This window comes from Scaptodrosophila lebanonensis, unplaced genomic scaffold, assembly GCF_003285725.1.
Source record: "Scaptodrosophila lebanonensis strain 11010-0011.00,11010-0021.00 unplaced genomic scaffold, SlebRS2 tig00000001-arrow-pilon, whole genome shotgun sequence".
Classification (NCBI taxonomy): domain Eukaryota; kingdom Metazoa; phylum Arthropoda; class Insecta; order Diptera; family Drosophilidae; genus Scaptodrosophila; species Scaptodrosophila lebanonensis.
In genome coordinates this window covers 14,377,604-14,400,303 of record NW_022060529.1, presented here as the reverse complement: position 1 = coordinate 14,400,303, position 22,700 = coordinate 14,377,604, and the positions used below count along the sequence as shown (strand labels likewise).

The following is a 22,700-nucleotide window of genomic DNA, read 5'->3' as shown; positions in this document are numbered from 1 at the left end:
CGTCAATATTTTATGTATTTTTTAAACATTTCCAGACATCAATCGAATAGTTTTGTAATAATAAGTTTTTAAGTACTTTATACATGCCTTGATATGCAGGCAGAGTAGCGCCTATAGTTGTGCCCATGACGAGGTGTGTCTGCTGGCTATTTATCATTTCATATTCATTTCAATGCATCGCAATGCGTGTGCACAAGAAATCATAAAACCAAAGCCGTTATATAGTAAGTATTATATGTGTGCGTCGACTTTAGCTTTGTTCGAATAAATAGTGTTGCCAACATTGCAGACATTTTGTAGGCCCTCGTGTGCTAAGGCCACTTGAACAAAATTGTAAGTTAAAACTCAAATTAGAAGACGAATACCGGCTGTACTCGTAGTTTGTTGCCACGGCCTACGCACATCATGGTGAAGGTCCCCCTTGGAAAAAAGTTGACTTTATAGTTACCGTTGGGCTCTCGCATGTGGGTACACTTGGCAGACAAACTCATGTGCCCAGACATTACCATATTTATACGAATTACGCATATTTGCGTAACCGATTCAAGTGCGCCATATGAGAACTCAAGTGCGAGTGCAAAGCACATCAAAAAGTTTCAAAAAAAAAAAAAGAAACACATGAAAAAATAAGTAATGTTGTAGTTGCTGGTCGTCGCGGTCGACGGCAACATTACGCAGCAATTCAAGTTTTCGAGTGCTTACAAACTCAAAACTGACTTTTGTTTCATCTATAAGAGTAAATATACATATATATATATATACATACTCATATACATGTACTTGTAGTGCTATACTTACAGAGCGCGCGCCCGCCGACATAATGAGTGTGCAGAAAGAAGTTGGTGCTGCGCATGCGCAACCGGTTCTTGGCGTTTTGAAAACATTTCCAATTTAAAATTAACTGTGTTTTGATTAATACTCCATTATTTGACGCTGCATGTGTCTATCAATTATTTGGTTGCTGTTCTTCTCGCTAGTAAATACATTAAATGCGATATATAGCCCGGGGCTAAATGGCCTAGCCCCTTTAAATGCTGGCCAAGATGCTGCCCGTCCGTTCTGCTGATGGTGAGCTGCTGATGGCCATGCATCAATGGCTTTTATGCGGCCATTTTAAAATGCACGCTGAAATTTGAGCAATTTATGTGCAGTTGTCCAGTTAATTGGCCTAATTGTGACGCAGCGGGCTCAGCGGGCTGGCCATAAATTACACAGCAAAAGGTGAGCTGTAGTCGCAGTCGCAGTATCGGTCGCAGTCACAGTCACCGACTCTGTCAGCAATTCACACTTCCGCAATTGCCTGTTTGTTTGTTTGTTTGTTGGTTGTCGGCTGTTAGTTGTTGGTTGTTGGTTGTGTGTACCTTCAACTTGCCGCCGACAAAGGCCACGCTACAATTGCGGGCATAGAATCGGGCTCAGCGAAAGGCAAAAACAAAGCGCAGGCAACTCTTGTGCACCTATGGCAGAGCTGCTGCTGCTGCTGCTGCTGATGCCGACGACGACGTCAATGAGTGGCCTGCAGTATGTCTGGCAACGTCGTGACTAATTACATGCGACATAAAAGCAAAGAAAACAAAGCCCAGCGCCGAAGAAATCTAAGCAATGGCCGCAAAAGCAACGAGGTCGTATACGTAATTGCAGCGAAAAAGGCCAAAAGAAAAAGTACGAGTACCAGCAGCAGCAGCAGCAGCAGCAGCAAGCACAACAACAACAATTTCCAAACACTGGGGCGCAGCAGAGTTGTAAGTTGCAATAATTGGCAGGAAAAGGCACGCTGCCTGCTGCTGCCTGCTGCTGCTGTTGCTGTTGGCCGACTGAATGGCTTTAGTTGGCTACCATCTAACGGGCCACATACGAGTATTCCACGATTTAACAATTCAATAATGGCGACAGTCGGACAATTGGACAGCTAGATAGCTAGACAGCTAGACAGTTGCACTGGCAACAGTCGGCCCCCAACTGGCGACCAACAGTTGCAGCTTGACAAGAGTTGTCCTCTTCACCGGCTAATTATGCCGTTAGCCTGTGTAATTGGCCAGGTTTGTGTCAAAAGTGCCAAATTCATTTGCACATTGGTTTTACGAGTGAAAGTGCCATAAACACTTGCCACACCGCCACACCACAACAAAAGTTGACAAACGCCCCACTCTGCCACTTTGACAGTTAATTTTCGTTTTCTGCCTCCGCCAATATTGTTGAATTCCGCTTGGCAGGCCTTTTCCCAGTCCGGCCGTATGCTGCAATGCCTCATTAGGACAGCACTTGGGCGCATCGTTCGCCATGATACGAGTACATGGACGTTGTCGGCGTGAAAAATGCCTCAGTCGCAGCCAAGCTATTGTGAAAATGTTCATCTGGCTGGCATGCGCCAGCAATGCGGCCGAGTTTGTACACTTTTTATTGTTCTGTTCGGTTCTGTTCGGTTCTTTTATTTTATTATTTACAAGTATTTTTAGCTGCCACCGCAAAACTCAAGCAACTCGAATGCGCGCAGAACTTCTTGGCGCAAACTGGGATTGCTTGTTCCTTAGGTTTTCCACATTTCCACTTTTTTGTCGACACAAATTCTTTGGCTGCTGCGGTTCTCGCCCACTGCGCTGCTGGTAGTGCTGCTGCTTCTGCTTCTGCTGGTGCTGGTGCTGGATTCTTGGCTTGTTTTGGCACACCATCTGCTACGCTTGCCACACGAAAATAGCGCAAAGTAGTGCATCAATAAACAATAACAATGCTGCCTGCCAGAAACAGGAAAAGCAGCCGACCAGGCCACATGTGCGGATGTTGCCGCTGGCCGCCTCAAGCACCACCAGCACCACCAGCAGCAGTCGGCAGCAATTGGAGGCCCAGCTACAGGAGCTGTTGCTACACATACTTGTAATACTCGAACCTACACACGTTCGAATACTCGTATATACTATATACTTGTAAGTAGAGGGCAGCAGCCGCCTCGCTTGTCAATAAAAGAAAGAAATAAAGTAAACTCAAATAAAACATGTGCAGCTCGCAGTGGCCCGCGGAAAAGTGAAAGAAATCACCGGCAATAGCGGAAATATTAGCGTTTCTCGGCTCGGCTTGCAACTAACTGCACCGCAAAAGCTGCAAAAAGTAGCAGTTGTGTAGGAAAACAGGGAAAATGTGTTTATTACATTTGACCGGAGGGGGAGATTGGCTGGAAAATACTTGAGAAAGATTATCAGACAATGTAAAAGGCATGACTGATGCTCGAATATGGTGCAATTGACAAATGGTTTGCCGGTTTGAAATTATATACAAGAAATCTTTATAACTGTGATGTCGGAGCGCAGGCTTGCAATATGACTTCAAACCAGATGCAGCTCATCTAGTTGGCTGCTCAGAAGAATATACGCTGAAAAGTAAGTGGAGTGCTGTGCGCAGACAAATCAGACCGCTAACGATCTCGCTCGAGCCTAGGAAGGGGTTTCAGCAAAATACTTATCGTATATTAAGAGGAAGCACAAGAGATTTGAGCCGATATTTGATTGGCAGCCCATTAGCTCCTTCTCAGACTTTTCTTGACTATGAATTGACTTTGAATGTTGGTATCTACTAAAAATTAGATCATCATAGCGCATACTTCAAATCAATGAATTTTAAGTGTTGCTCATTATCAAATCCCGGATGCCTTTAAATACAAATCTCTGCATGCTCCATTGAGCATGGAACACCGTCATCGAACCTAATCCAATTGTCGCTGAATGGCAGGCCGATAACAATGTTAAAAGTCGAAATGTTATGACCACGACCTTCCCTCAATGGGCCCTGCAGCAGGTGCCGGGACATCAAATGCCTGTACGTAACGCCCTTCCGAAGAAGAAACCGATTGTGTGAAATCAAATGAAGCGTAATTTTTACTCAATTTATGAGGCAAATAGCATTTGCGAGCACAGGCGCTGGCTCGGGTTGAGGCTCAGTTGTGGGCGTAGTAGGGAGGGGTCTGCGCAACGGTTACACCGTTACTAACCCCAATGGAGCGCTTAACGTTGGCATCAACAACATCAACATCAACAACAACAACATGAAGAACAACATCAACAAGAGCATCAGCAACAGCATCAACTGCCTAGCTGACAGATTTGTGTGCATTGCTAAGCATCCACAATCACATTCACATTCAGATTCAGATTCCCATCCAAGAGGGTTGTTGCCTTGACGTTGATGCGGACACTGGAGTTGATGTGTCCGCCTCGGGTAAATCATATTTCTATTAATGACTTGCATATTTATGAGGAAATGTGAAGCGACTGCGAGTCGGTTACTCAGTTAGACTCGGGTGGGCGTTAGACACGCACACACACACACACACACACACAGACTTACAGCTCGAAATGAGTGCAAACAAGCTGATTTAAATAATAAACAAACACAAATACAAAAACAAAAATAAGCATTAAATGTGTAGCTCTGTTCTGTACTCGTACTTGGGTTCTGGGCCGCGGGCAGTGGCAGGCCAAGTTATTTTTAAGACTTGTACACATCGAATTGGAAGCCAAATTCTTTGACGAGTACACGCAATGCTCGCGGGCATAAACAAAAACCGAGTCTTTTAACTGAAATTCTCAGCCAACGACTTCAGCTACCGTTCTCTGTATTCATTCCTTATTTTATGTACTCGTATGTACTGCATGTTTCGGGTTTGTTTTAAAAATAGCCAATAGAAGAGTTCTCAACGTTTGGGCGGCTTTTCATCAGCGTTTTTGAATGTTAGAGTTTTATGGCTGGAAAGGCCTTTGATGTGGCCATGGATTTCGTCAACATGTGGCAATCGGCAACTCTGTGAAGAAAGTCTTTAAGTAAACAAAACGGCTCGCTTCACCAAGGAAGTTGTGGTTCCGTCTCTCCGTCTTGAGCATTTGCATGTGGCCCCGTTCAGGTCGCGTACTCGTATTTTGCACAGCTTGAGACTTGAGGCTTGAGTGTAACGACCTACAATCCTAACTGAACCTAGCCATACCATAAAAACCCCAAAAAAAAAAACAAAATAAAACAAACAGCACGAGAAATAAAATGAAGGTTTCATGCTCATCACATTTTTTGTGAGACGCTTCTGTGTGGTCGCCTTTACCTCAAGTTTTCCCACCTCATTTGGCCATAACGTTGGCCTAATATGTGAAAAATCAGCAAGAGCTTAGGCTAAATTGTTCGACTTGACAATGGCATATCAAAGTCATGCGGCAAACTAATAGCGAGCGCCAGCGCGAGCGCTTGGCTCGGCAATGAAGTGCTAAGAAGAAAAAAGGCAAGAGCCGCTAATGAAAAACGAAGTGCCATGTCAAGATAGTAAGCGAGGTAATAGACGTAAAAGCCGTGTCTAGTTGCCGCTCATTAAACTTGGAAATTACACGCACTATGCTGTGGGGGGGAAATGAACCAATCATTCACAATCTTTTTTTTATTTTTATCATAAATGACTAAATTGTTGCTGGTAATTGTGGGAAAGAGGGAGTGGAGGAACAGAGAGAGATAGCTTGAAATAATAACTTGCCTCAATTTGTGACGTCGCTAATAATTTGCAATAAAAACATGCAGGCTGAAATAATGCCGAAGTTCTGTAACACGAAAAGTTCCAAAATATTCGGGCAGACACACGCATACGAGTATTCGTGAAAACGAACCCGCAACTGAAAACAACCCCAAGGCAATTGCTAAAAAATAGAATTAGGAAATCTTTCTAAATCCTACAAATCATGTTAAAACCGACCCAAAACAAGTCAGTCCCCCAGACAGACTGACTGGGTCCATATTCGAAGTGAGTGTTGGGATCGCCTGTTTCTGTTTATACCGCTGGCTGGCTTGGTTGTTGTGCAACCTTTGCGGTTGTTGGGCGATGGCGGCGCGTGGGCGTAGCTGATGAAACGACATTAGCGAGGGTGGAAATGTTTGGCCGGTTAGCAATCAAAGAAACGCCAGACGGCACGGGCATAAAGCTTATATAATTATTTTTATGCCTCGCTTATATCAGCAGAAGGAATGTTTCCTGACTGTGTTTGTGTGAAGAGTGGAGTGCCATTTTCTTCGAGGGGGTTGCTGTTTTCTAATCATTCAGGTTTTTCACTGTTCTATTAATGCCATGAATAAGTAAATAAAATTAAACATAACTTAGTTGCTAGTCTGCTCCCAAATGTTGCAGCAACATGTTGCGGAAGCCTAGACTCATCCTCAGCCGCGTGGCATTTTAATTAAAAATTGCAGGCTAGCCCTAACAACTGTTGTTGGCTGATTTGCATGGCAGACGCCCAACTGCAGAATACTAGAGTATGTCTTTAATGTTTCGAACGGATGCAGGCTGTTGTTGTAGCGGAAATTGTGTGCGGCTGTTGAAGTGTTGCCCCGTCCCCCCTTTAAGCTGACTCCACACATAGTATTTGTTGTTGTTTTCATAGCCAAATGGGCGGTCAGGCCGTCGAGGAGTCTGATCTGTCTCCGCAGGGTTGATTCGCCAAACGACGCAGTTTGTTTGTTGCTGCGAGTAGCAACAGCAACAAAAGCAACATTTCAGGTGGCATGGGTTGCTGGCGGCCAGTGTTAGCTGTTTGCACATTAAATACCGAAACCAAACCAAGGCTTTGACGTCACAACAAAACAAATTTCACTTTCCATTCTGGCATACATACAAATTCATGTATGTGTGTGCATACTTATATGCAAGAGGCGTCACTGGGGCTAGCGTTTTGAATTCCCCAGGGGCTCGTAAGTGTTGCCAAGTTGATTGTTTTTACGAGTGCAGTGCATACTTGGCGGCGCCGGAGGGTGGTGGCGATGGTGGTTGCAGCCGTATTTGTGTTGAGCGCCAGGGCGCAAATATCAACTAGTGTAACTTATGCGCTAATTGCGTTCCTGCTGCCATAGGCAATCCTCCAACGGACAAAGTGACGGCTTTGCATATCATAAAAATTTACGATCGGGTCGCTGTCTGGTTGTGTCTCGTCGTATCGCTGAAGCAACCCCTTTGTCGACCAGCCAGCTCCCAGTACACTAAATGCACAATGGCGCCAGGACTAAATACTATTCGAACTCTCTACAGCAACACTCAGTCCCTGTGCCAGTGCTAGTACCACTCCCATGGTCTAGTGCTCGGCACGTGTTCAAATTACCGTGAAGACGCTTAGGGGTGAATTCTACAAACGAAATTCAAATTCAAATTCGAATTGACTGAGTGAATTAAAAACAGTGCTCTCCAAATCTGCAACACATGCACAAAGAGCAAGCAAGAGAGTCGAAGGGAGAGAGAGAGAGAGAGAATAGAGAGCGAACTGCACACGTGAGCGTGCGGCGCTCACACACACATTCACACACATGCAAACTTGCTGATGTCCTCAGCACACACACAGTATGAAAAATGTTTGTAACAAAATATGAGCATACGTTCGAGCGTTTGTTTCCTTCCTTCCTTCCTTTTTTTCTTTCTTTCCATCGTAAACTGTTATTTTGGGGTTCGTTGTGCTGCCCTGTACGCGTGTGTGAGTGTGAGTGAGTAGCCATAAAAGGCTGCGGTCGTTGTATTTGTGGAGAGTGCTGCTGGCAGTGAGTTCACGGGGATCGTGGCCGCAGACTTTTTCTGCGCCCAAGGACTTTCAAAACTGTTGAGCACAGTGGGAAAAAAACCATATGACCGGTCCAATAAGAACATTTTGTAGGTGTCCAATTGAAACATAAAATGTGTTCTTCTCAATTCAATAAGATAGTAGCTATTATAAATATACAGTTAATGCTTAAAATAAATATTTGTACATATGTACACATTTATTAAGACTTAGCAAGGTGTTTTTTCTGCCCCTTCTTCATGGGTATATTTTTTATCATTTTATATTATTTGGTAGCTCTGTGTAAAAATTGGCTGTGAACCGGAACAAGACTTGTCGCAGGGCCATAAATACATATAATATTTTATTTATCTATTTTTCTATGTATGCGAAAAAAAAAACAAAATATTGGCTAAAATTAACTTAATATTAAAGGTAATAACAATGGCTTTTCATCTGAGATATGAATATGTACATACCATCCCATTGATCTGCCAATGAATTTGTAGGTGTTATGGGAAAATATTGGTCTAACATTCTTGTAAAGATTTGTCAGATGTTGGTATCCTTTATGTCTGCAGGAATCAAAAAAAATTCGTCAGGAATAATGGCCGATATTCAGGCTATTAAGTGCGTCCCAATTAGTTCAGTAAAATACGGGACCATAAATAACAAAAATTCAATATTTATTACAATTTTTGTTGAAAGGCTTTTACTATTGTTTTCGTGCTCAAGTGTGTTTATATTTAACAAAAATAAATACACCTATTATTTTGTCCATGAATGTATATTGCAATTGTAAAGTGTAGCTTAAATCTGCTTTACATGCTATTATAATTTTGTTAGACATCATTTATGTCTTTCTTACATATTTCTCTTCGGAATCACATACTGTACTTAGCATTGTTCAATTGATCAGCCATGTATTGTATTGTACCCGAAACTCAACTACAAGCTTTACTGTCTATCCAAATCAGGGCTATCGAATCCTTAGCCGACCCACTGTGCTCAGTTCGAGTGCTTAAAAGGTGAACACACCGTAGCAGCAACACCTTCGCACCCACCACCCTGCCAGCCTTGCTGCCTGCCTGCCTGCCTTCCTGCCTGTTCTCAGCGTGCTGCACGGTGCAGCCAGTTCTTTGGAAACATAATTTCAACAATATGCGTGCACTGAACAGCTTGCCGCCCCCTGGCGCTGCAGTGGGCTGAAGGAGAAGGAGAGTATGAAAACGAAATCAGACATAAAAACATTAAATTACAAACCCTTATTTTTTACACTATACATATACGAATACGTAAGAATATCGAGACACACAAAACTGAAACAGAGAAACAACCGAAGACCAAGGACTCACCACAAAGGGGGACGTGCACGTGAATACATGCACACATACATACATGCACACATACATACATGCACACATACATACATACAAATGTACATTGTACGCGTGTATGTATGTGTATTTGTGTCTGGACACAAAGGAGCGCACGACAAGGGATGCAAAATGCAAACGCCAGATATTAACCCCTCCTGAGCGTGTTTTAGCGGCTCTGACTGTATTCGAGTGTGTCTGTATGTATGTGTGTGTGTGTGAGTGTGTTCCTCTTCCATTTCATGCGCTTTGTACGAGACTTTCGCCGTGCTGCTGCTACTGCTGCTGCTGCTGCTGCTTCTTCTTGCTGTCAATTTTCGTGCCAAAACAAACGCAACGAGCATTTTCGCCGATTAGAAAGAAACAACGCGTGATTGCAACGTGAGCGCTGCGCTTCAAGTGTTGCCGTTCGGGGTTTTACGTGCCACTTCAAAATTTATAAATAATAATCACATTTGTTAATAAATAAAATATATTGTGTGAAAGCAGAGAGGTGCTAGAATTCCAGGAAAAAAGCGCGCGTTTTCTGTGCAATCAAAATTAATAAAACGGAAAAAACCGACAATTTGTTGTTCATGTTGCCAGCAGACTTTTGTTGTTGTTTGGCTGCTTCCTCTTCTTCCTGTGTGACACACACACGGCCAGCGTCTTAGTCACTTCTTTGTGTGTGTGCGTGTGTGTGTGTGTTTTTTTTCTTCGTTCGGCATGCGTGCGCAACATCTTTGTGTCTCCTCTCACCAAGAGGAGTGTATGTGTGTGTGCGTTTATCTGTGAGTCAGCATAAATGCCCGCGAAGGCTGTGCAACAATATTTACTTTGGAAAGTCCGGAGAGGGGCACGAAGATCATGAACGAATCCGTTGATAACCTAAACGCTGACACTGACAACACCAACAATAGCAGCAACAACAACAACAACAACAACAGCAGCAGCAACGCAGGCAACGATGCCGAATCGGATGAGGAAGTCATCGAGGGCATGGCCCTGCTCGAGGGGAATTATCAAGTGCTACGACAATGGGTGCCGCCAGCACCCAACTATTGGGATGCGCCACCCAAGGCGATTATCAAATCGGCCGAAGTGAGGTAAGGAGGGAACACCCATCTATGTACATATATACTCCTATATATATGTGTGTGTATATATAATGGCTAAAGTTGAGCCGCAACTTTCAAGTGCAGTTTCTGTCAATCTTCGGTTGAGTGCCGCACGGCTTTGTGGGCAACAAGTTGGTTGCTCTGTTGCGGTCTGGGAACAAGCTTATGCAATTAAACGCTGCCCGCGAGCAGTTTTGTGTCAATAACTTTTAATTAAGTGCTTTGATTTGACAGCGCATTCCATCCGATCGCACAAATTGCGTGCCAATTAAGTGGAGGCAAAAATTCATTCAGATCGGATTGAGTAACTTTTGTGCTCACGGAGCTGCCCCAACATCTCGAAACTCAACTCTAACGGTTTTCAATTAAAGTGCAGTTGCCGTTAACGCACTTTTATGGCCACACGCTACGGCCACAGAGTTGGTGTCGAGCGCATGCGCCAGCGCCAGCGCCAGCGCCAACGTAATGGCCAAGTGGCCGCCACTTGTCCGACCACATCATCTCAATGAATTTGGCCTCCTTTATGACAAATAATGTGCGCATTTTTACAGCCTCAGCAGCTCGCATGCGCACTCAAAGAATAGCGAGTTTTGCGAGTTGTCCTCTAACACCCGTCCAAGCAACTCAATTTTCCATAGTTTTCAATTTGCATGCGCAGCCAGACAAAAAATATAAATAAATTGCAATTCTTCTTATACTTGTATGGTACAGCGGCAATAACAACGACAACGGTTCTTGTCTGATGTCCTCACTCGACAAGCGCCAACAGTTGACGTCGCCTCGTCGGCGTCGTCGGCGGCGGCGGCGTCCTCGTCATTGTCAGTTGGTGCGTCGGTGCTGCCCGTCAACACCACCAAGTGGTATGCAACATGAGGCAGCTGAAGCAGCAGCAGCAGTCGCGCTCGTCTCGCAAGTCTCTTTGCCGTTGACAACTGCAGCGTGAGTCTGCACAATTGAGTCTCTGACTCCGACTCCAACTCCGACTCTGGCTTCAGCTTCAGCTCCTCTCAATCTCCGCCTGCTAAATAATAAATGCGTTACTTGAGTGCATGGGAAATGAAAATCAAAGTGCAGCACTTGCTGCCAGATTTCAGATTTCAGTGCTTGTTGCACGTTGCGCGTCGCTCTGTTTCGTGCATCAAGTGCAACAGCAACAGCAACAGCCGCAACAATGTCGCTTGTTTTGTTTTTGTCTGCCCGGCCGTTAAGTGCATACAGAAAGAGCTCCAGCTCCAGCTCCAGTTTCGTATTGCATCTTTTGCACGTTCCCAATATGCATGTGGATATATGCACAATACAATATATACGAATAGTATTTCTGAATGGCAATACACGCAACAGCCTGTGTTGGGGCATGCTCGTATGTGGGCTGATTGTTTGCCAGCGGCACGTAGACGAAGAACAAAATAAAAACATACACAACAGACTCACTCGACTATGTATAATAATAATGATAGGAATTGAAATTGTTAACAATGCAACCGGCGAGCATTTCCGCACACCGATATCGTTGTCGTCTCTCCTACCCAGCCGTGCTTCCTCTTGCGGTTAGTTGGCTTTGCAGGACTCTAACTTTTGTGCCCAATTACTTGACTTTGTTTAGTTTCTTTTCCTTCCAAGGTAATTGATATAGTTTTATTTGCATATTGATGCATGTATACAATTGCGCTGTGCGGACAGGTCGCCACAAAATAAAAGAAGCTATTAAAAACCACTCTTCATGGGGAAGGAAGAGCTTCTGTTGAATGACATTTTCCGGTGGCTAAATAATGATGTTTCTTGCAACTATTTGATGTGCGATGATGACGATGAAACACTTGATGTATTTACAGGATGCGTGTCACAACCATTGGCGAGGTTGCTGAATATGACTCATCTAGTCAAGTCATACATAAGTAGCTTGTATTATAATTGGCTGACCTATCTTACCTTCCATAAATATTGGAAAGTTTGTTTAAAATGAATTTGCTGCACATGTTGTGAACAGAAACACAGACAGGAGATGATGAATTCGTTCTGCCGTATCCCCCTTTATTATTTAATTGCTTAAATTAATTAAATGGATACAAGGTCGTATACTGCTTTTAATTCCAAATTGCACTTCAATCTTCACATCGCAGCCACTGTCCACAAGTCAGTTCTTGGATTTGTTAAACGGTGATGTAATGTTGATGATGGAAAGATTGTTAGTATCCGTACACAAGTAAATATTCAAACATATGCCTAAAACATACTCGTATTGTGCTGAAAAACTGTTCATGCATTTGGGGGCCGCAGTTTAGAAGGTTCGAATATTCTATGCACGTTTAGGGCACCTTGACTCTGATTCCTACAGACCAACATACATTTTCTCAAGATTTTCAGATTCTGGGGCCAATCTATAATGATATTTTTCGCCTAAAAGCGCATCTCATGTGTTTTAGAAATTAAATCTTCTTAATTATAACGACGATTTCTAGAACTTGCCTCTCCTCCTACTCCTACAAATAGCGCTTTATTCTTGCATTTAAGAACATATAGCTTGGGCAGAATATTCCTAAAAATAAAAACTTGCTCAGCTTTTAGGTGCAATGGCCTCAATAAACACACAAATAAATTTAATAACGAGCCAACCAACCATAATTCCAACTAGCCTAATAAATAACAGCTAACAGGTCTGTTAGGTCTGAAACACAATTTTTTGTTGCTCCTCATTTTTCACATACATATAAATCAATTTTATTTCTCCCTTCTTTCGTTTTAGGTAAGTTTTTGTCTTTGGAGCCCAACTCCTTTCACTTTTATGTGCAAGCCGCCAAAGCCAGTATTTGAATTGTGGGAATGCCGCACGTCAATGTCATTGGAAATGCTAATCCAGTTGCTGCCACAGCGCCAAATGAAAAACCAACGAAAATTTCATGAGAATTACGACGACTTGTCACACACATGCGGGCGCTTATTGTAATGGGGCAGTGTAGGGTTAAGTTTTGTGTGGATTATTAGCAAATTAGCGCACATGCAATGCATTTCTTCATACTCGTGCTAGCGGGGACAAGGACCAGCTCGTAAATTGCATTTTCGGTTATTTAGCACTGCGGAGCACGCACTCAGAAATGTGCCTTGAAAACAATACAGAAAAGCGACTTAGCGCTGACATTTCAGTCATTTACATGAGTTTAGAGGCAAGCAAAGGTAAAAATAAGGAAACAAGACAATCGAGACAATAACTTCGGATGAAATATGGCCAGCAGATTCGAACCATCCAAGTTTTCCTCAAATATAGCTATTGGTTCCATAAGGCATCAAGAAAATACCTACGGATATAACACGGCCAGCAGATTCGAGTCATTCAAGTTTTCCCCAAATGTCGCCGTTGGTTCCCAATGGCACGAAATCAATTTGCTCACCGCAAGCAAAGCATTTCGCGAATCCGAATTTTCATTTGAGAACGTATCCCCTTATTTGGCCGAATGTGCGGTCGAGGACATTATCAAAAATATACCAACAGAGCTGCGTGGCTTCCATGACCGCAGCAGTTCCGAGTGCCCCAGCGAATGGCGATCGGATGCACTTAACGATGGCATGGATCGTCGCCTCAAAAGCTGGATGGAAACCCTGTATGCACGGAAACAGCTACAGAAACGCATACAGCTATCGACAGGGAAGCGAGCCGAAGACGTGCTCTTCAATCGACCCTCAACCATCGATGTGGGCAACAAGCAGATGATGCTGCGGCTTCTCGATCACGCCCAGCATAGCAATGCTGACACAAAAGCCGCTAAAGCGGCCGATTCGCTCAAGCCTCATTGCCATCCACAGCTTTGCACCCCAATGCATGCAGTTCTGGAAACTCTGCCTAGCCCTAACCAGCTGGAGTTCATGGGCCTTCCAACGCTCGCCAAATTAGAGCTGGCTGCAATTAGTAATGAGGCGCCCAGCAACTGGTTGCTAAGCGAGCGATTGGCACACAGGCTGCAGAAGCACGATGTGAAGCGGGTGTTGGAGTTTTTCCCCGACATTGACAATTTACAAGTTACCCCAACCCACGTGCATCACTCGAAGGTGGACGCGATCAAGTGCATCGGCGAAGATAAGCTCTTCAGCATATCGGATGATACGTCCATTCGTCCGATGTCCCCAGAGATCGAGGAGATGGAGGAGCTCGAGGAGCCCAGCGTTCCATTCGAAATTGCTTACACGCCTAGCTATGGCGTCAAAATCAATGGGCGCACATTCAGAATCGATGAGAAAACCAGCAAGTTGATGGCCGAGCAAGAGTTATTCTTCCAGTGCGACCCCTACCAGCGAACCTTAAAGACCCTAGTGGAGTTGGAGAACATAGGCGAGAGACCCCTATTTATTAGTTGCAAGTACTTGCCATACTACAAGGAACATGCTTCCGTCAACAGCGTGGATGACGAATTTGTTTTTGATTCGACCAAATGCGTGCTGCATCCACAGCAGATCCGCCGTTTCGATGTGATGTTCCAGCCGAAACGTGTGGGACTGTTCAAGGCCAAGTGGCGCATGTGTATAGAACAAGCTATGTTTTGTCGCGGATGCAGCTTCATTGTACACGTGCACGGACTCTGCACACCACCCGTGGCTTTTCGCGAGCAAGTGGACGTGAATCTGCGAAATATATACGACAAATCGAACTGGATGGAGCTCGAACGTATTCCCCAACTGCAGGGTTCCATAGCTCCGCTAATCGAGTCGCCCTTCCTCCTCTGTCCCTACGAACGCATCTTTGATGAGCGCGAGCTGTTCAATGCCCAGAACCCGGGACACATCTGCACTCGCTATGATGATCTTGAAATGCTGAAACAGTTGCACTCTGCTCTAAAGAAACCCCGCGAGCCTGCTTGGGACTTTCGCATCGAAACGCTCCGGGAGTTTATTTTGCGCCGAGAGGGCGTTGAACAACGCCAGGTTTTTAATGACTTTCTACTCACACTGCTGCAGCCCATGAAATGTGGCGAGTACGATATGTTCAAGAGATTGGACTCCAATCCAGAACAGCAGCGCACCCGATTCATCTATGTTCGTGGAGTGGTTGGCAGTGCCATCGAGGAGTGGGAGAAACTGGCCATCGAGCTGGAAAGTCAGTTTTTCAGAACTGAACTCAAACTGTATTTGGCCGAATTAACGGCACTGGAAGAGGAATCGGGAACTGAGGGGCTGGATGCTGAGGCTATTTCAGCACTTATATCGAAAAGGTTGAAAAGCTCAAAGTATTTCAGAGACTCGCTGTACGTTCAAAGCTATACCCTACTCTGCGACGCTGCTGAAAACATTGTTTCTGTCATAGAGAGCACTGTCCACATTTGAAAGATTGAGAGCTGGCGAACTGATCTGTCAACAAGTTCATATATTTTGTTACAAGGACACACAGTAAATTTGTTTCATTATACTTTAACAAATATAAATAAAAACCACTCAAAGACAAATGGAGAAACATCAAACACAAATTGACCATAGAAGGTCGCGAAAGGGTTTCAGCTTGACCCTAGAGCCGAAGTTCAGCAACGCTTCTATGACCAATTTACTTTCCTTTCCATCCACTACCACCGAAGATGTTTATTTGCGTGGTTGCTTGAAAGAAGTTGATAAACATTATAGTGAGCGCATCATTGAAGACTTACTTAGTGAGATTTTTGCCGAGCAGCGAGGCTACATACAGGAGACATCGTCAGCATGTGGCATCGTAGAGAGTCACGAGCCAGAGCTGAGAGTGGACAAGCGATTGAAATATTGGCGCCAAGTCCTTGCTGAACGCAGGCAATTGCAGAGTCAAATTGAAACTCAGACTGGCAAAAAACCCGAGGAAGTGCTTTTCAATCGACGCACAACCCTCGAGGATCGCAACAAGGAGACTGTCAAACGCATTTTGGACTATGCTGAGCGCATGCGTCCCGAGAATTTGACGGGGAAGCGAATCGCAACCTTAACGCAATTAGAAGATCCATGTACGTGTGCTGAGCTAGAGCAAGTAAGGGAGACTTGGCCACAAGCCGAGCGCGTAGGGCATAAGCACCTTGAAATTTCGGGACTGCCAGGTGTAACACAAAAGGAGATTCTGGGCAGTGAGGCCGCTGGGTATGGACTGAGGAATACCTGGCTGCAGTCCAAATTCTTGGATAAGCGTCTCGACCATCGCTTCGGTGATATTACCAAAGTGGTCGAGTTCCTTCCCAATTTAAACAAGCTACAGGTGACGGGCACAAACTATGCTAAGCTTAAGCCGAAGCCCAACATTGAATTCCTGGGTGAGCAGCAATTACACACAATTTCCAGCACACCTTGTGAGCCGTGCAGCGAGGAGTGCGTCTATGAATCGTATAGCGATATCACAGAACCAACACCACCGATAGTGGTCCCCCAGGTGGGCATGAGTGTCAACGGCAAAGATTATGTTCTGGGCGATCCAAGCCTTTTGAAATGCGCCGATTTGACCAGCAGATTTAAGTGCGATCCATTTCAACGCCGCACCAAACACGTCCTAAGGATCACCAACATAGGCAAACAGACTCTCTCATTTTCCTGGAAACAGGGCGTATATTTCTACAATCGTGCCTCGCTCCTGGTAGCACGAGATGGCGAATTTTTCTTCGACACCTCCAGCTTCCGTCTAGTGCCATGCGAGACATACAACTTGGTGGTCATGTATCAGCCGCGTAAAGTCGGCGTGGCAGTGGAGCTGTGGCATCTGAATGTAGAGCCCCCGGTGCTGTGCTGCTGCAAAGAATCGCTGCAACTGCGCTTTTATGGCAAGTGCACGGCCCCCAGAGAATATTTAAACAGACTCAACGAGCTGCGCGATACGGTCATATGGAAATCAAATCTAGGCGAAATGGAGAACATAACCCAGCACCAAGCATCTTTAGTGCCTCTTATCGGGCCATCGGAGGTGTTCTGTCCATACGATCGCACATTGGATGAGCGGGAACTGTTCAATGTTCTCAATTTTGGGTACAACTGCGTTCGCTTTGATGACCTGGAGACGCTCAAGACCATGCACAAGCAGTTGAAAAAGCCACGAGAGCCGCACTGGGATCTTCGCCTTGAAACCATAAAGGGCTTCATTTTACGCATTGAGAATAGAGAGGATCGCTCGCAAATGTTCGAAACGTATATGGAAGTATTATTAACATTGCAAGGATCGGCACCTAGCCTGGAAGCCGTTTGCCAGTTAGATGCCCAGAAACAGCAGACACGCCTTATTTATGTGCGTGGCGTCATTTGCAACGGTATCGAGGACTGGGAGGACCTTATGTCTGCCGTAGAGGAGACATTTTTCAAACCTGAATTGCAGCGCTACTACATAAGACTGCTGCAGGAGGAAGAGAGAAAGGAAAACGATGAGGATGAGGATAACCAGCCACCAGGCACTCACGCATATACAAAGGAACTGATTACAAAAATCAAGAACAACTCAGTAATTGGAGATGGTGAAGACATCCTGGAAATGGACGGCGAAAAGATAACAGCGGAGGTTCTAAAGAAGCTGAGGCACTCCAAGTACTTTCGGGATGCCCTGTACATACACACATATACCCATGTGTGCGATATTGTCGAGAATATTGTGTCAGTGATCGAAAGTACTGAAATAGTTCCCACCTGAGCCGCAACCAACAGTACTACTACCAGTTCTATTCAATGATTCATCCGCTGGTGGGATAATATAAAATTACCCCCGACATCTTTGCCTGCTTTATCATTTTCTGTATTATGTCAAATAAATATTCGTACACATCTTTCGAAGTACACACGAGAACCCACCATGTTCATTGCATATGACAGCAAAAGGTCGCCCTCCAACTCTGAAACGCACGTTACAACTCCTTCAAAACTAAATTACTTCGTAGTTGACGATGATAATACGGACAAATTAATAAATGAGGAAGACCCCCAGCAACTGGTCTACGAAATCGCAGACGGCATCTTTGATCATGAGGATGGAAGATACTTTGAGACCAGCTCGCAAGACTCAGCGGCTAACCCCTCCTGCTCATCCCAGTACAGCGTAGATAAACGACTTCAGTATTGGAAAGATGTGCTGCGAGAGCGACGTGCATTGCAGGAAAAGCTGCGCCTAGCGACTGGCAAGCTACCCCAAGACATTCTCTTCAATCGCATCTCAAGCATCGACAATCGTGAAAAGGAGACCATGAAGCGGGTCCTTGAGCACGCGAAAATATCCTCTACTGGGCCCAGTATGCAAAAAGGACAAGCCTTCGAGTTTGTTGGCATGCCCCAGCACACAATTACTGAGATGATGGGAGAAGAGAAAGATCAAGGCGCAACTAAAAATCCCTGGCTGCAGTCGCAGGCGCTTGATCATCACCTACGGAAACAAATCCCTCACATAAAACGGGTACTGAATTGTCCTCCCGACTTCGAGAAACTGCAGGTCGTGGGCACCAAATCGACGTTTAGCCGTGCCGGAGAGCTGTTCTCCCTACATTCAATATCAAGTCAATCCGAAGAGTCGTGTCCTGAGCTACAACAGTTTTTCAGCGTACAAAGCTATGCATCGCGTGCCTCGAAAGGTAAGACCGCTGGCCTTTACATTAACGGTACCCTTTACAAGGACGTGGGGGCGGAAAATGCACCCTTCGTTGAACGACTTTTCTGTTGCAATCCCTTCGAGCGACTTTTGCGTCCGGTGTTGCGTTTCGAGAACAATGGCAATAAAGTGTTCAGTCTGTGCTGGTTGCGTCAGGAGTTCTTCGCATACAACGGCACTTTAATGGACACCCTGGACGATGAGTTTGTAATGGATACAGAACCGTTTATGCTGCGGCCAGGCGAGGTGCGTCTAGTGCGTGTTCTCTTCCAGCCCCGTAAAGTGTGCATTGTAAAGCAGAAGTGGTTGCTCTTGATAGGCCGTCGTATCAAAAATCGACGCCTCTCTGGCTTTAACCTGTATCTGCATGGTAGGTGTACGCCCCCCGAGGAATATACCCAAATTCTTGACCAAAAAATTGCAGTAGTATCTAATCTGGTGCAAAAGAACATTAAACGCAATTGCAAACGGTTCGTGCCAACGCCAAGGACATTTCCATGTCTATATCATCGTCAAGTCAAGCCGGAAGAGCGGCAGATGTTCAATGAGTGCAACAAAGGGTATTACTGCAAGAGCTATGACGACCTTGAAATTCTAAAGCAGATATTTAATAGCGTGAACAATTCAAGCGCTGCACCCAAATGGGACTTGAGTGCCCAAACGCTTATTGCGTCAATATGTGACTTGCCCGATCTGGATCAGCGAATGGCGTACTTTGAGGAACTGCAGCTAGTCTTGGCGCGTATGCGCACTTGTGCTACCGACAATCAATATAACGATGATGGTCTTCAGTTGTTAGAGCGAAAGCTCTCCAGATACATCTATGTGCGCGGCCTTATCAGCAATGCCATCGAAGTGTGGGAGAGCCACATTTTTGCACTGGAGGGAAAACTCTTCAAACTGGCCTTGCAACGTCAAAGCCTGCACACCGTCATTGAAGAGGAAGAGAAACTCATGTCCTTTTCCGATCTAAGAGACATGATCAGGAACGGCTTCAGTAAGGCTGTGCAATGGGAGGGCAGTGCGGAAATGAACGCAAAGACGAGAAAAAAAGTAACGCACTCCAAGTACTTTAAAGATACGATCTATATCTATACTTACACCAAGCTTTGCAGCGTGGCTGAAGACATTGTATCTGTAATTGAAAGTACGGAGGTTTGGTAGGCTTTTTGTTAGTCGTCCAGTTTATTTGAACAACGAGCACAATACAGAACTAAATACACAATCACTTATTTAGTTAGTCTACACAAATTTATTTCTGCAACAATGGTCAGTCTCAGGTTCACGCGGCTATCTGAAAAGTCGAAAAACATATCATTTCTTGCTGTGGTCAATCCGAAAAAAACACCATCGACCGATAACACGGCATTCATCAAGTCGTCCTCCACTGAGGACATTTTCATGAAAACCGGTGAGCTTAAGGAAGTCACACAGCATTATGGGCGTCGCATTATTGAGGACATTGTCGAGCAAATTTTTGACGAACAAGTGGGACTGGAAAAGGCGGGAGTTCCAGATTCCAGCACGGGATGTTCCAGCACGAGCAGCATAAGGGAGTCCATTAAAATGGACAAGCGTCTGAAACTGTGGGAAGACACGTTAACAGATCGCCTAGATGTTCAGCTAAAGATATGGCGCAAGACTGGCAAGAGACCTGGAGAGATGCTCTTCAATCTACCCACAACAGTCGAGCAACGGGACAAGGGTACTGTAAACCGTCTCATGGACGTTGCCACGCGCTTGAATCCCGTGGCATTAAAGGGCAAGCAGGTTGCAGTGCTGCCCGGACATTTCAATAGCGAGCAGTGCAAGTTTATGAATGAGTTGCGGGAGACTTTGCCAACAGCCGAGCAAAAAGGTGAAGCCGAGGTGGAAATTAGCGGCCTCACAACCACAACCAAGGACGAGATAATGGGTCCAGTTGCGGAATATGAAGAAAAGCACTCAAAACAACGAACTAAATGGATGAACTCGAGAGCACTCGAGCAACGTATCGAGCGGGAGCACAGGGATATCAAACGAGTTCTGGAATTCTTTCCCGATGCCGAACACCTTGAAGTGGTCGGTCAGAATATATTAAAGGACCCAAACGTTTTCCAAGTGCAGGCTGAAGAGCTCAATTCATTTCGCACTATAAGCAGCACTACCATGGAGTTTGAGGAAGAGGGGAGCGAGAGAAGCCAAACGGAGTCGTCCCATAAAATAGAATTGGAAAAGCCCTCCATTGCGGCTGGCATTAAGATCAACAATGAAATATTCATCATGAATGATAAGCGCAGTGCACAGAACATTGACGTGCCCATCAATTTCCAGTGCGAGCCCTACCATCGACAGCTGAAGCAGGTGCTGCGATTCGAGAACATTGGCCATCAAGTGATCATTTGCAAGTGGCGCCGAACGGCCTACCATAAGAGAAACTCACAGTTTCTGGCGACCGGCAACGACACATTCCTGTTCGACAAGGCCAACTTTGTGCTCCGGGCGGGCGATGTGCATGTGACCAATGTAGTGTTCCAACCACGTCGCGTCTGCCTCGTTAAGGAGCGTTGGGAGCTGCGAATATTTCCTCAAATCTTCTGTGGTCATCGCGACTCGCTAGTTGTACGTCTGATCGGAAAATGCACTCCGCCGGAGGAGTACGTGCGCAAGACAAACCATCTGCAAAGCAGCGTCATCGACAAATCCAATAAGACCGCCATGGATAAGCTCGGAGCGCTACATGCAGAGCTCACGCCACTCATTCAACCACACGAGGTGTTGTGTCCATACGAGCGGGTGTTTGACGAGCGCGAGATATTCAATGCAGAGAATTTGGGATACCATTGCGACCGGTTCGACGATCTGGAGCATCTGAAAAACTTGTACAGGATTCTGAAGAAGCCCCGTGAGCCGCAATGGGACTTCAGATTGGACTCACTCAAAAGGTTAATCATGCGCCAGCCCGAACCAATCCAACGTGAGATTCACTTTCAGCTGCTAATGGAGTCGCTGGAGCCTTTTAAGTGCAGTACCGACGGCCTGCCATCGAAGAAGTTCGAACACAATGCTGAAAGGGATCGATCGCGCTACATTTATGTGCGCGGGGCTATAGCAAACGGCATAGAGGAATGGGAGGATTTGATTATTTCCTTGGAAGAGAGCTCACTGAAGTTGGAGCTCAGGCGCTTCTATGACAAGCTCGAAGAGAGCAAAGAGAAGCAAAATGGCGAGGAGCTGTCCTCCGATGAAGACGAGGAGCCCAAGCCGTGGATGCGACAACTGAAGCAACAACAGCCCGAACTCTATGTGCTTAAGAAGATGCGCAGCAAGAAATATTTCAGGGACTCGCTCTATATTCACACATACACGCAACTCTGCGACATGGCCGAGAATCTAGTGTCAGTTATCGAGAGCACAGAATACGTTTAGATGTTGTAGTTGTATTTATTTTTAGCTCGCAAAAATTATCTGTTCAGGTTAGATTTTATTCAACATTTAAAATTCTCGTCACCACTTTGTGTATCGCTCAAGGGTTAAAGCCACTTCGCGTAGGCTACAGTTTCTTTTCCTGAACGCTTAGTAAATTTTTCATAGCATACTTTTGCGCGGCAGATAAAAATGCTTCAGGCATCAAAAATTGTTTAGTTGTGAATTGTTAAAGCATAGTACAAATGAAATACAAAACAAACGAACAACAGCAAATGTGAATATTCATTGGCATCTGTTTTTGCTATTTCTGCAAATCCTACAGTCCCCGGGGAGTGTCTATTGATTAGGACTAGAAAACAGAAGAGCAACAGCAATAAGAATCTATTAGCCTGCAAACAAAACTATTTTATGCACAGGAGACACACCTGTGTCCTGCACATGCCTAGCGTGCCTTGGCACTAACTTTTCCCATTATTACGACGCTTTATGAGCAACAAAATTGCCCATTTTCGTTCAGTAACATCGAACTTCGTCGGCCCTACCTCCACGCAGCCCCTGTCCCTTAATGGGCCCAACAGCAAATGTTGCTCGAAAAAGTTTGTTTTCCCCTTGCCCCTTACTCCTTGTCTGGTGTGCTGTGAGCCTTTGTTTCCGCTTTTCCAATTCCCTTTTGCTTTATTTCGATTTTCGCTACTTTGCATTGATTTGATGACACTTTGGGGGTTATTTTATT

At 45.1% G+C, this 22,700-nt stretch overlaps 3 protein-coding genes across 3 annotated transcripts in view; all 3 read left to right on the top strand.

Annotated features, from left to right (window-relative positions):
- Nucleotides 1–9,760: 9,760 nt before the first annotated feature.
- The window catches only part of LOC115633767 (protein prickle), a 55,018-nt gene continuing 42,078 nt past the window's right edge, over nucleotides 9,761–22,700 (top strand). The window contains exon 1 of the mRNA XM_030531242.1: nucleotides 9,761–9,999. Coding sequence (XP_030387102.1) covers nucleotides 9,761–9,999 — 239 coding nt within the window. The remainder of the gene's footprint in view (nucleotides 10,000–22,700) is intronic.
- LOC115633769 lies at nucleotides 17,767–19,799 on the top strand. Its single transcript, XM_030531244.1, has one exon. It carries the CDS (start codon nucleotides 17,774–17,776, stop codon nucleotides 19,721–19,723), a length of 1,950 nt encoding a protein of 649 aa, XP_030387104.1. The 5' UTR covers nucleotides 17,767–17,773; the 3' UTR covers nucleotides 19,724–19,799.
- Nucleotides 19,741–22,230, top strand: LOC115633768. The gene has a single exon (XM_030531243.1). The coding sequence runs from the start codon at nucleotides 19,826–19,828 to the stop codon at nucleotides 21,965–21,967; it is 2,142 nt and encodes a 713-aa protein (XP_030387103.1). The 5' UTR covers nucleotides 19,741–19,825; the 3' UTR covers nucleotides 21,968–22,230.

Excerpts from the sequence above, each read along its gene's own strand:
- LOC115633769 (XM_030531244.1), top strand. The coding sequence starts at position 17,774 with ATGTTCATTGCATATGACAGCAAAAGGTCGCCCTCCAACTCTGAAACG.
- LOC115633768 (XM_030531243.1), top strand. The coding sequence starts at position 19,826 with ATGGTCAGTCTCAGGTTCACGCGGCTATCTGAAAAGTCGAAAAACATA.